Here is a 13,509-nt window from a genome sequence, read left to right on the forward strand (position 1 = left end):
TCAACTTCATTTTAAGGATATAAAGCTCTAACTGATTAGATTTAAGGAAAAAGCTTATAAAGTGAATAAGAATAAATACTCTTAAAAGTTAAAACATTATTAAGTTTAGAAGAGTATTTAAAGACGTAGGACATTATACAGGATAAACAAGCTAGAGAGAATGTCCTAACGTATTTTGGCAAAGAGCATTGTGGAGTATATGAGTTTCTTGAACATGGATCTTTTGAGATTGGAAAGTATCCTTTTAGATATGACCACAATTTAGAACAAGGATACGAACCAATGAAAGGATGAATCTTTACCAGATTTGATCGTGACGCGGTAAAGAGTTCCTATGGAGGAGATGGTGAACCAAAATAGATGATTTTTATATTTTAAGTACAAAGGGAATATTTTGATTTAACTAGATGAAGAATTCAAATCCCTTAGTGGATGCCTCTAATTTGATTGCAGAAGGATGTCCTATGATAAGAACTCGAAATATTAGGAATCTATGATCATTGGTGCATAAGCCTAGAGTGATGACTAATTTTTGATCAAACATTAAGGCTCCAAGATAAGCTTAGGATAAGATGATATAAGATATAAGATTGATTTCCTAATGCTCAAACTTATACAATGGATAGAGTATGCTTAAGATTCTCATGTTTAAGTGTGAGTTAAGCATTGGGAATTATTTACCAGGTAAAGATACCTTTGTCCATTTGGAAGTGGATTTTACTTAAAGTATGCTTCTGAGATTTTATTCACGATATGATTTATGTTCTTCATCTCAGAAATATAAGGTTCTAGATATTTTAGTTAGTTATGCTCTCGACCTTTACTTTGAACAATTCAGAGGAATGATATGAAGAATGTGGAGACATGACGTCCCATTCAGGCAAATGCAATCCTCATTCCTAATCAGTTCAAAGTTCGCATTGCTAGGACCAATATATTCACATTTTATCCAATCATTATACATATACAATAAGTTCATATTGGATATGTTACTTGAATTTTCACATTGGCTTGCTACTCTTAAGATTTTTAGTATGGCAATAGTGTATAGTGAATATATATATATATATATATATATTAAGATTTAGAATTTTAAGCACGCCCCACTTCTTGAGCCTATAGTCATCACGACCCCTTATTCTAACTAATTCTAAATTCTAAGGAAGAATTATATGATCATGTAATTTCTATTAGAACCCATTCTTCCTTTTGTCCTATTGGGTTTGCTTTCCTGATTACCCATATCATTTTCTTGTCCTTGCCTCTAGCACCTCTAAATTTACAAGTGTATCTAATGTGCCCTTTCTTTCCAAGGTATAAGCAAGTTTTATATGCGCGTGAAAGATTATGCTTACTAATCCTATGTTTGCTCGATGAGAGGCATGACTATGGGATTTATAAACTAAACATGAACCCTTTTTGAAAATGGTTTTCTTTTTAACTCTCAAGGGTTTAACGGAGTTATCTTTTTGACTCGTGGGTTTGAAACTCATTCCAGAGTAGTTTTTTAGTTTTTCTTTATAAGCCTAATGATTTTCAAAACCTTCACAATCTTTTTCTTTTCTAAGGTTGCATGATATTCTCTTAGATTTTCTAATTGTATTGCGCACCTTTAATTCTCATTCTTCAAGATTGCTTTCATCTTAGACAATCTAACTAGAAACTTATTCGTTTTCAATAAAGCATTTTCTAGTTTTTTGTTAGAGGCCATGCTTACATTATTGAATTTATTGCATGATTCATCATAAAATTTATCACAATAACTATTATATGAATCAATGCATGCATCATTAACAGGATTATCACTATATTCAATAGATGATTCAGCACATGATACATCACATCATTTGTCATGAGAATCATCAATTGAGGTAGAGTGAGAATCATATACCTCTTTTTCTATTGATGCTATTTCCCTATGATTTACCTCCTTCTGATCAATTGAGCTTGGAGTGTTTAGAGGAGTAGTCTCCTTCTCTTTAGTCTCTCCATATTTCTTTTCTAGTTCATCCCAAATTTCTTTTGCACTAGATCAAGCCATGATCTCATGAAAGATATTAGACTCTAAAACACAGTATAATATTTCCATGGTAGTAAAATTAATTAAATCAAAATTATTTTTATTCATAGGCGCACAATTTCCTTTAGCAATCATCTGCCAAATCCTCCAATTTATAGATTTTATAAATATGCTCATTCTTTGTTTTCACAAGGTGTAATCAACGCTACAAAATACTGGAGGCCTAGTACATGATTGTCCCTCATCGAATGTGAATACACCGAATTAAGCCATTGTGATCTTTAACACAAGTGGTTAAGCTTTTTGTGACCAGGCTTTGATACCAATTGATATTAATGATGTATTCCCAAGATTTTTTGGGGGAGGGGGGGGGGGGTGGGGGAATTGGATATTTAAAAAATTTCTTCTTAGGTTAGGTGTGTTCAATTTCAAACAGCAGCCAGTATTACACAACCTAGGGTCTTTCTAAGTGATCTCAATATCCCATAAATGTTTAAAGCATGTATGTAAAACAATTAATACAATGAATAATCAAACATACATGTGCGGTAGTTAAAGTGCTTACTTCTAAAACTAATATGCTTTCTCAAGGATCTTGAAATTCCAAGTTCTTACTTCTAAAAATAATATTCAAAAATATTTGTTCAAGAAAGTTAGGGTTTTTGCTCAAAAAGATTTTTGCAATAAAACACAAGTAAGCTTTTGAATCTTGCAATGAATGTACAAAAGATTCATAAGCAATAAAGAGTTTCTTAAAAAATATTTGTCAAGAAAATATATGGGAGAAACTCTTGATTTACTCTCAAGAAATGATATTCAAAAATATGAGATTTGATAGAGAGTAAATGCTATTGATGATAAAAATAAATGCCCCAAATTAAATGCTCTCTTTCAAAAAGGATTTTGCAAAATAATGAGAGTAAAATAAAGCCCTAAAAATTTTAGAGAATTTGCAAGATAATCATCAGTTTAAAAATGAGTTATGAGGGGTTATTTATAGACAACTCCCAAAATATGACCATTAGGGACACAGTGGGTATTTTTAAAATTATTTAATTAAAAATTAAACACGTTTAGTGCTGAAAAATTTGACCAACCCGAGAGGTTCGGTCGGTTGGAGAGGCGTTGGTTGACCGTCCTAAGTTAAAATTTGAATTTTTTTTTAGGGGTTCGGTCGACTATGTAAGATGCTAGTTGGCTGGCCAAAGTGGTTGCCAAAAGACCAAGAAACGGTCAGCCGAGTGAATAGTGCCGGTCGGCTGGGTGATCAGTGCTGGTCAGCTAGGCATTTTTAATGCATATAGGTTGGTCGGCCGGGCTTCAAGAAATTGGTCAAAAATAAAGACTGGTTGACTGAGGCTCGGACGTTCATTCAGGTCCGGTCGACCGAGCATTTGAAAATTACTTATTTGCCCAAATGTAAAGGCCGGTCGATTAGAGCATGTATAACGTTCAAGGGTCAGTTGACCGGGGTCAATAAAACTCTTAAGTTTAGGCTTGTTTTAACCTTAAAACATTTTTTAAAACCTTTTGTATGATTTTGGCATTTTAGAAAAGGGTTTTTCTTGAAAGGTTTAGGTGCCCTAAGGTCTGTCTACAGTTTATGTTCGAGTTTAGCATCATATCATGTGGAGCATGCATTATTACAGACAGATCTAAATTAAATGCAATTACAAATAAATATATTATGTCTCCTTCCTCTTCTTCTTTTGCTCTTCTGATTTTTCCATGGAATACGCCAGGAGTATAAGCTTGAAGTCCTTCATGGCTTCCATTTCCCGTTCCCTTATGTGTGTGTTTAAATTATAACCCTGCTCACATACTGAATATACACATAAGATACTTGTGCTTTGTCAACATTAAAATAGGGATCGGACTCAAAAAGTCAATAGTATGTTCTTACCCTAATGTGCGAGAATATGATATTTAAATAGTGCCCTAGGGTTTCAAAAAGTTTTCCTCAAAATTTCTCTCAATTTGGAAACCAATCATGCAAGTTTTAGAAACAAGATCAGTGCTGTTAAACATTTAAACATATGCATCAGTCGACTGTACTCGAGGGGTCAATCGCCTGTGCTTTTTAAAAATAGCGCATTTTGAAAGTTAGAATGGAGTCAGTCGACTGTGCCCGATAGGTTAGTCGCCTGTGCCTATTCTGTTTCCATAATTTCAAAGTCAGTGACACTGCAGTCCCCTGATGAATTATCATTAGTCGCCTGACCTTTCACCAGCACTTGTTTTTCAATGTTTTGATTCCTAACTTAAATTCATATATTGGAAAACTTAATTTGGACTTTGAGAAAATATTTCCATGTATAAAATCAGGTATCTAGGTTCAATAATATATCCTAGGAGCTTCAATCATTCAATATTGGAATTTGAAATACTTACATGAGACTTTCATATGATTTTCCTATCTAAGTGTCTAAGTACTTATGTTGTGAAGCTTCCAAGGTTCTTCTGAGCTTTATGCACTGTTTCAACGAGCTTCATGTCCCACATGACTTGATTGCTTTATATCCTTGATGATTCATGACTTTAAGTGAACATATCATTTAAGCTCTTCAAGTATGCTCACAAAAACACTTAAGTCCTGAAACTCAAACTTACATAGACATGTTAAGTAACCTTGTTTTGTTATCATCAAAACGAGATTAAGTCTTGTTAGGCCAACAATCTCTATAATTTGTGGCATGCTAATAATCTATAGGTTGAAATATCTTCATTCTTGCTTCTGATTACTCTCTCTCTCCATCTCTGGGCCCCCCTTGTTAAGGATATGAATGATTTGGCATTAAAGATTGATGAGAGGGAATCACTTTTGAGATTGGTCAAAGAAGCAAATAAGGGCTGATTTGTTGAGATTGATATTATTGATTGATTTGGTTTGATTGTAGGTAATTGATTATGTTAAATTGGTGTAATTTGTTTGTAGAGAATGTGTATAAATAGAAGCCTCTATATAGTGTAATCTTCACACCGAGAAATATACAATTCTCACTTCTCCTTCTCTCTTTGTCTTCCCTCTATGAATTTCTTGACTCTGAATTTCTTAATGGTATCAGAGCTTTAGGATTCCGAAGGGCATAATCTTCTCTTCTCAATTTCTTCTTCTTGGTCACAAAACAGAGCACTCTCTATTTTTCTTTTCCAGGCTCCTCAACGTGATTATCACACGTTGTTCAGCCCTATTATCTCTACTATTTCTTTGTAACAAATTGTTAGTAAGCTACAACATATTTCAATTGCTGAAAGTTTACTCTCCATTTTTTTTTCCCCTTTCTACAAAGGCTGCCATTTTTATTAGTGGGATTTACAGTAATCTCAACAGATACAATGTCTAGGCAAGCTCTGGCTATGGAAAGTCTTGGGCTTTAAGCGGTCCTTGTGACTCCCCTCACTTTCCTAGGAGGTTATCTGGTTGTCTTTCGAGATTACTGTTTGCACCACTTCCTACATTATGGCTTCCAATGTTGAAAGCACCCAACCTTCCCAAAAATTTGATGATCCCAGCCACCACCAGTTTCTCAGCAACACCGACAATCCCGGTGTTGTTTTGGTTTCTCAACTATTAACGGAAACCAATTACACCACATGGAGTCAATCTATGCTCGTTGCCCTTGACACCAAAAACAAGATTGGCTTCATCGATGGCACTGTTCCCAAGCCTTCCAAATCATTCCCTGCAGAATGCCGCCAGTGGTCCCGCTGCAACAACATGGTAAAAGCTTGGTTAATCAATTCTCTTTCTCAAGACATTTTTGCTAGTGTTATTTTCTGTGATCTTGCTTGAGATATTTAGGTAGGTTTGAAGGATCGTTTTTCCCAAGTCAATGGCCCTCGCATGTATCACCTTGAACAAGAAATTCATAATCTTGTTCAAGGCAATACATTGGTGGCTACATATTTTACCAAGCTGAAGCTATTATGGGATGATCTTGCATCACTTCAATCCCATTTGTTCCCAGAAGACATTGCTCAATACCAGCAGTACTAGCACACCATGAAGTTCCTTATGGGCCTTAATGAGTCTTTTGGTGCCATCTGTGCCTGGATTTTGTTGCTAGACCCTCTCCCTACAATTAGTCACATCTACGATTTGGTTCTTCAAGACGAATGCCAAAGGAACATTCAAACTCCTTCACCCATCGACGGCGTTGCCTTGGCCACCAAAGGATAGGAAGAATTTTCACAAGCCACGGCCGAAATGCACGCACTGCCACAACGAAGGTCATACCATTGAGCGTTGTTACTTCATCCATGGGTTCCCACCTAGCTCCCGCAAGCCTAGTTCAGGTTCGAAACCAAGCGCACACCAAGTCTCCTCTGTTGACAACAACCCATCCACTACCAGTTTCCCATTTACCCTTGATCAATGCCAATAGCTCCTAGCCATGCTCAACACTGCTACTCAGTCATCATCTATGGCCAATCACATAGGTAATATTGCGTCATCCTTATCAGGTAACCCACCCCTCCTCTCTCCTGAAACACTTTGGATCCTTGATAGTGGAGCCCATGGTTTTAAATAAAGGCCGCGACCGTTATATAACGCCGTTAAGTAAAGGTTTTTGGGGTTACTGATACCATTACACACCACGAAATTGGTGGGAAGAAAAATCACGGCTGTAGTGGCCATTACGAACCGTGACCGTTACATAAAGGCCGCTATGGCTGTTACGTAACCACTAAAGGACTGTTACACCAAAAAAATATTTTATTTTTTACTTTTTCTTCTCACTTTTTCCCTCTCTTTCATATATTATTCTCAATATACCTAGTGGCAAGAGGGGGCAAAGATTATAATGAGGATGACAATGATACAAAATTTACTATTTCTTTAAATACTCACAATAGATGCATTAATTAACAATTTGAAAATACTAACTTGTTAAGAAAATATTTTATTTTGACAATATTAGTAATGTGATATTTATGTTCTATATTTTTCAACTTCAACCTTCTTTCTTTTTTAGCCATTTATATTTGTATTATTCGTATGTCTTATGTGTCTAATGGATTAATGAAGTGTATAATGTATTTTGTTAAATTAATTAATTTAGCACACATAAGAATTTATCACAAATAAGAACAATAAGAAGTATAAATACGCACACACCCGTAATTTTTCTATCAATGGTGGTTTAAAACAAATGTAAACTTATTGCACTTACCAAATAACTTAGTTACACGAACTAAAGGATCCAAAATACGCTAAAACTCATTCTAAGAAGGGCTAAAAGCTTAAAACATGCAAGTACGCTAATATGCACAAGGTTGTGCATGCTTCAAAAAAATTCACGGCTGTTACACCCGCTTCCCGTTATGTAACATCCGCTACTCCCGCCTCTCGTTACACCCATTACCATTACGTTACGCTACCCGCTATCGTGATTTGAAACTGTGGTGGAGCCACCGATCATATGGTGTGTTCTCCCTCTGATTTAACATACTCCATTCCTGTTCATGGTCGTACTGTACGACTCCCTAATGGCTCTCATGCTGTGGTAACTCATATTGGTTCTATCGTTTTCTCTTCCTCCCTCATTTTGAAGAATGTCCTCTGTGTCCCTTCCTTTCATTTTAATCCGTTCGTATGCTATGCCACACTCTCAATTGTCTTATCATTTTTTATGCTCATATGTGCCTAATTCAGGACCTACGCACGATGAGGATGATTGGACTGGGCACTGAGTGGGATGGCTTGAACTACTTCACGAGAATGAATCTTGCTCGTTGTCAGGTGGCTAAATCAAATTCCCAACTTTGGCATCGTCGACTTGGCTTATCCAATAAAGTTTTGTCTTTACTTTCCACTAATGTTTCTGAAATTTGTTTCAATTCCGAACCATGTTATATTTGCCCATTGGCTAAACAAACCCGTCTTGAATTTCCTTCTAGTTCAATTTCTTCTCCTACACCTTTTCATTTAATACATGTAGACATTTGGGGGAGTTACCGTGTCCCATCACTCATTGGGGCTCAATATTTTTTGACCATTGTCGATGATTACCTCAGATGTACTTGGGTATACTATGCGTCATAAGTTAGATATTCGACACCTCCTTCTTTATTTTATTTGGCTCATTGAAAACCAACATTCCACTATGATCAAAATTGTCCGTAGTGATAATGGAATAGAATTTGACCTTTCCTCCTTCTATTCAGAAAATGACATCATTCACCAAACGAGTTGCGTATCCACTCAACAAAATGGAGTTGGGGAACGTTCCCCATCTTTTAAATGTTTCTCAAGCCTTTCTTTTTCAAGCCAATATGCCTAAACATTTTTGGGGTCATGCTCTTCTCATTGTAGCTTATTTGATTAATAGAACACCCACTCCTCTTTTGGATGGGAAATCTCCCTATGAGATGCTATACAGTACCCCACCTAAATACGACCATCTTCGAGTCTTTGGATGTCTTTGTTATGCCTCCACTCACTTCCTCCATTCCTCCAAATTTGATCCTTGTGCGATCCTTTGTGTCTTCCTTGGCTATCCATACGACCAAAAAGGTTATGAGCTGTACGATCTTGCAACTCACCAAACCTTTGTATCCCGTGATATAGTCTTTTACGAGGATCAATTTCCTTTTAGCCAAACTACCTCAGAGTCGCCCTCTATTGTTTTACCTCATCCCATTGACTCTCCAGATCTTCTTTTTGAACCCTCTACCTAGCCACATACTTCCCCACCTAATGATGTTTCCTTTTCTCCTACCCCACCTGTCCAAGTTCAGCGATCCAAACGTCAGATTCAGTCACCTGCCTACTTACAGGATTTTCATGTTGAACAAGAACTCCCGTCTCAACCTATCCCACCATCTGACTCGGCGTCGGTCCACTTCTTAGGTACTATTTATCCTCTCTCTAATTTTCTTTCTTATGATTCTCTTTCTCCTACACACCGTGCCTTCATCATTGCCATCTCCCTTTGCACTAGAACCCAAGTCATTCTTGTAGGCTATGCATGATCCAAAGTGGCGTGATGCCATGCGTGCTGAGATTGATGCCTTGGAAGCCAACCATACTTGGTCTTTGACCCCTCTTCCACCCCACACGAAACCCATTCGTTGCAAATGGGTATACAAAATCAAGCACAATCCAGATGGCTCTATGGAACGTTATAAGGGTCGCCTTGTTGCTAAAGGCTATAATCAAAAGGAAGGTATCGATTACTCTGTAACCTTTGCTCCTGTTGCAAAAATGGTTACTGTTCTTGCCTTTGCTCCTGCACAAAATTGGCATCTTTATCAACATGATGTCAACAATGCCTTCCTGCATGGAGACCTCGATGAAGACGTCTACATCCACCGTCCTCCTGGTTTCGGACGAAAGGGGGAGAACTGAATCTGCAAGCTCAACAAATTCCTATATGGCCTCAAACAAGCCTCCAGGCAATGGTATGTCAAACATTCTTCCACTCTCATTAGTGTCGGATATAAATAGTCTAAAGCCGATTATTCCATGTTCGTACGATCCTACGAAAACAGTTTTGCAATTGTCTTGGTATATGTAGATGACATCATCTTGGCAGGAAACAACTTGGAACAGATTGATGCACTCAAGAAATACTTGGGAGAATGTTTTAAATTCAAAGATCTTGGCATTCTAAAATATTTTATGGGTATAGAAGTGGCCCGCTCAAAAATTGGCATCCTTTTATCACAAAGGAAATATGTCTTGGAGATACTTGAGGAAACTGGATTTCTTGGTGCTAAACCAGGAAATTTACCCATGGAACCAAATTTGGCTCTTAGTGAGATTGATGGAGAACCACTTTCAGATCCATCTTCATACCGACGATTGGTTGGGAAGCTAATATATTTGACCATCACTAGGCCAGATTTAGCATATGTCGTACACATGCTGAGTCAATTCATGGACAAACCTCGAACATCTCACTTGGATGTAGCACATCGAGTCTTACGATATCTCAAACAATCATCTGGACAAGGAATTTTCCCATCAACTTCCAATAATGTTCAATTACATGCATTTTGTGATGTAGATTGGGCTCGATGTAGAGATTCTCGGTGATCAGTCACCGGATACTGTATTCTACTTAGAAAATGACCAATTTCTTGGAAGACCAAAAAGCAAACAACAATTTCACGATCCTCGGTTGAAGCAGAGTATCAATCTATGGCGTCAACCTATTGTGAGATTACTTGGTTAAAGCAACTTCTGACAGATCTCCAAATAGCACATCCATAACCAATCAAGTTATATTGTGATAACAAAGCAGCCATCCACATTGCATCGAATCCGGTATTCCATGAACGAACAAAGCACATGGAGATCGATTGTTATCTCATTTGAGAGAAGCTCCAGAACCAAGTCATTCAAACCATTCACATACCTACAAGTCAACAGCTAGCAGATCTATTTAACAAAGCTCTTGGACCTACTCAATTCAACCATCTACTGAACAAGTTGAGTGTCATTAATATCCACTCCAACTTGAGGGCAAGTGTTAAGGATATGGGAGATTTAACATTAAAATTGATGAGAGAGAATCACTCTTGAGATTGGTCAAAGAAGCATATAAGGGCTGATTTGTTGAGATTGATATTATTGATTGTTTTGACTTGATTGTAGGTAATTGATTATGTTAAATTGGTGTAATTTGTCTATGGAGAATGTGTATAAATAGGAGTCTCTGTATTGTGTAATCTTCACATAGAGAAATATACAATTCTCAATTCTCCTTCTCTCTTTGTCTTCCCTCTATAAATTTCTAGACTCTGAATTTCTTCACCCCTCGCCCAAAAAAAGGCAGTTTCATTGCTCAAATGTTCTAGTATTATATTAAGAGCGTTATATTGATCTTTGTCATGCCCTTGCAATAACATCTTTTGCATGTTTAAGAGCATCATATTGCACTTTGTACTACCATTGCAAAGCTACTAGGAGCATAGTTTGCAATGGATTTCTCCACTTAACTAGATGCAATAGGCATACACGAGTGATTGATAGTGGCTTCCCCTTGCAGGTCACTTTTGGAGATCTTAGACAAGAGAATGATATTTACTCTGTGCTATGTATGTTAGGAGATGCTTTGAAATGGCTTGGACTTCTTGAAGGATAAGTTTTTCCTCATTGCGACCATAACTCAAGAATGGCACTTGTATTTCCCTTCTTGGCTTCAAAAGATTCATCCTAAAAATTTTGTGATCTGAATCAGCATATATTACTCTATTCTACACCAACAATTAGCCATTTAAAGTGTCTCAACCCTTCCCCTACTCAAATCAGGGAGCCTTGTGGCCTGGGGATGCGCTTTCCTTTCTTTTAAGAGGTGCCTAAAGCCCAAGCAAAACTAAGAAATATATGTTCTGGGGACTGAGACCCTGATTAAATCATTGACAGACATCTCTTGATTGCAGGAGTATCCACCATCCAAAAAGTCATCCCAAACTGTTCTCGAAGAGCATAGCATGTAAGCCAATCTGCACAGTTGTTCCCTTCCCTATATGGATGCTGAAGCCTTGCCAATGATCGACTCAGTAGCTTCTCAATATGCATGATTAAAGGAGCATTTGGATTAGTCATATCACATCCCTTCTTGACCAGCCTGGAAGAATCAACTTCCAAGATGATTTTTCTGAAGGCCATGCCCCATGCCTTTTCTAATCCCACAGATGTCACTAGGGCTCTGCAAGCATTGAGGTAAAGGAGCCCAGCTTTTGGGCAAGTCACCTTGCGAGGTTCCAGCTGAATGTCTAAATAAGCCTCATGCAACTGCAACTCAGTTTCCTCCCTTAGGCGCCCGTCAGTGTTAATTTTTAACCCAGTCTATGGGAAGAGACATCCAGACAATAAAACCTTCCCCCTTAGTGTTAATTTTTTAATTTTTATCCCAGTCCATGGGAAGAGACACCCAGACAATAAGTCTTCCCTTATTAGTGTGTTTCTGGGGACTGACCCCCTTGTCCATCTCCAAAGTTTACTGTTCTCTTGGTAATGATGTGTAGACAAGGCAAGGGAGCATCTTATCTCATTTTCCCTTGTCCTCGTATTGGCTTCCAGGGCATTCTTCTGCAAGGGCTGAGATTGATTTTGTTGTTACTAACCATGCGACTGGCGTTCTTTAATATAGGCGGAATACTGCTGACATTTCACCAATATAGTATGGTTGGCAACGGTTTTATGGTTTGGTCTTCAACTGGTCTTGATTTCTACGTTTGTAGTCAGTGCGTTCAATCCATTTGTGCCAATGTAAATTGTTATTTGGGAGACATCTTGTATAAATTAGCAGGCTGAGAGAAACTGGTTCCATCAACATGGTCACACTGCTGTAAGAGCGCGTAATATCTTTTTCATAATGAAGTCACTGTCTAGGATTTTGAAATGCATTGGGGACGCAACATATCTATTTGAGCTCCTTGTGGCTGCCGTATTGTCATTTCTTCATTAAACTTACATTGTGGAATTTGGTATTCAGATGCATTGAACTCACTCCTAGTTTCCCACAAATGTTTTCAAGTGGCTTGCTTTACCTCTTTGAAGGTGCTATTACTTGATCGGCTGCTCAAGCTTTTTCTCATTTAGTTTGCGGAACAGAACTAAGCTGGAAATTGGAATGGAATGAAACAAAACACTTAAAAAAGAACCTGCAGAAATCAACTAAAAAAATTTGACCCAGATTCATTTTTTCATATTTAAACTTAATAATTAGGGTGAATAACTTCTCCGTTGTTACATTAATGGGTATGCTCTAATCATTCGTTCTTTCTGTGTTTCAGATTTCGGCCTTCCTCAATTTGGCGGATGAGCTAAAATTGCCGAGATTAAGTGCTGAGAGTAGTTGGAATTTCGAGGTGTAGTTTTTCATTTTGCTTTACCTTCTTTTTTTTCATCACCTTTTTTGGTGTGGGGAGAGGGAGTGTATAATATATAATATAGCTTCTAAAATTTGTTATAAAGGTGAGGCTATTTTCTGTAATTGAATGTCTGGTCTCATTGTTTTCCATTGGCTCGTAAGCAGAGACAGATCGAAGATCAGCTCTGCCTGCTGCTTTCTGCTGAGTCGGGGTTTTACATCCAGGCTTCTAATTATTGTTTTAAAAATAATATATATTTTTTAAATTATAAAATTTTATTTACATACTAAATAACGTGTCTGCTCATTCTGTAATTGTACAAAAAATGCCCTGCTGTTACGCATATTCATCCATAGTAATTTTATATTTCGGGTGAAATGAAACCTTAGTTCGGTTTGGTATGGGTATGCAGATTAGTTTTATTAACTAATTTTTTATATCGACTCTCAGCGCCCCTGTCAATGGTTTGCGCGGGCTGCACTGTTGTTTAAAGGATAATTTACTTGGTAGCGTTATTTGGATTGAGAATTTTAGTTGGAAAAAAGCAAAGGAGAAAAATTATGTTTTTATTTTATATTAAATACTGTTATAAATAAAAATTTATTTTAATATAATTTAAAATATAAAAAAATTTATATATTAATGATGTGTAAAATTTAAAT

The 13,509-nt window shown here is 37.1% G+C and overlaps 1 protein-coding gene across 1 annotated transcript in view; it reads left to right on the top strand.

The window, feature by feature from the left end:
- Positions 1–13,138, top strand: part of LOC131154069 (outer envelope pore protein 24B, chloroplastic-like) — a 39,237-nt gene extending 26,099 nt beyond the window's left edge. Inside the window, exon 3 of the mRNA XM_058106573.1 lies at positions 12,770–13,138. Coding sequence (XP_057962556.1) covers positions 12,770–12,850 — 81 coding nt within the window. The 3' untranslated portion in view covers positions 12,851–13,138. The remainder of the gene's footprint in view (positions 1–12,769) is intronic.
- Positions 13,139–13,509: the final 371 nt, after the last annotated feature.

This window comes from Malania oleifera, chromosome 1 (genome assembly GCF_029873635.1).
Source record: "Malania oleifera isolate guangnan ecotype guangnan chromosome 1, ASM2987363v1, whole genome shotgun sequence".
Classification (NCBI taxonomy): Eukaryota; Viridiplantae; Streptophyta; class Magnoliopsida; order Santalales; family Ximeniaceae; genus Malania; species Malania oleifera.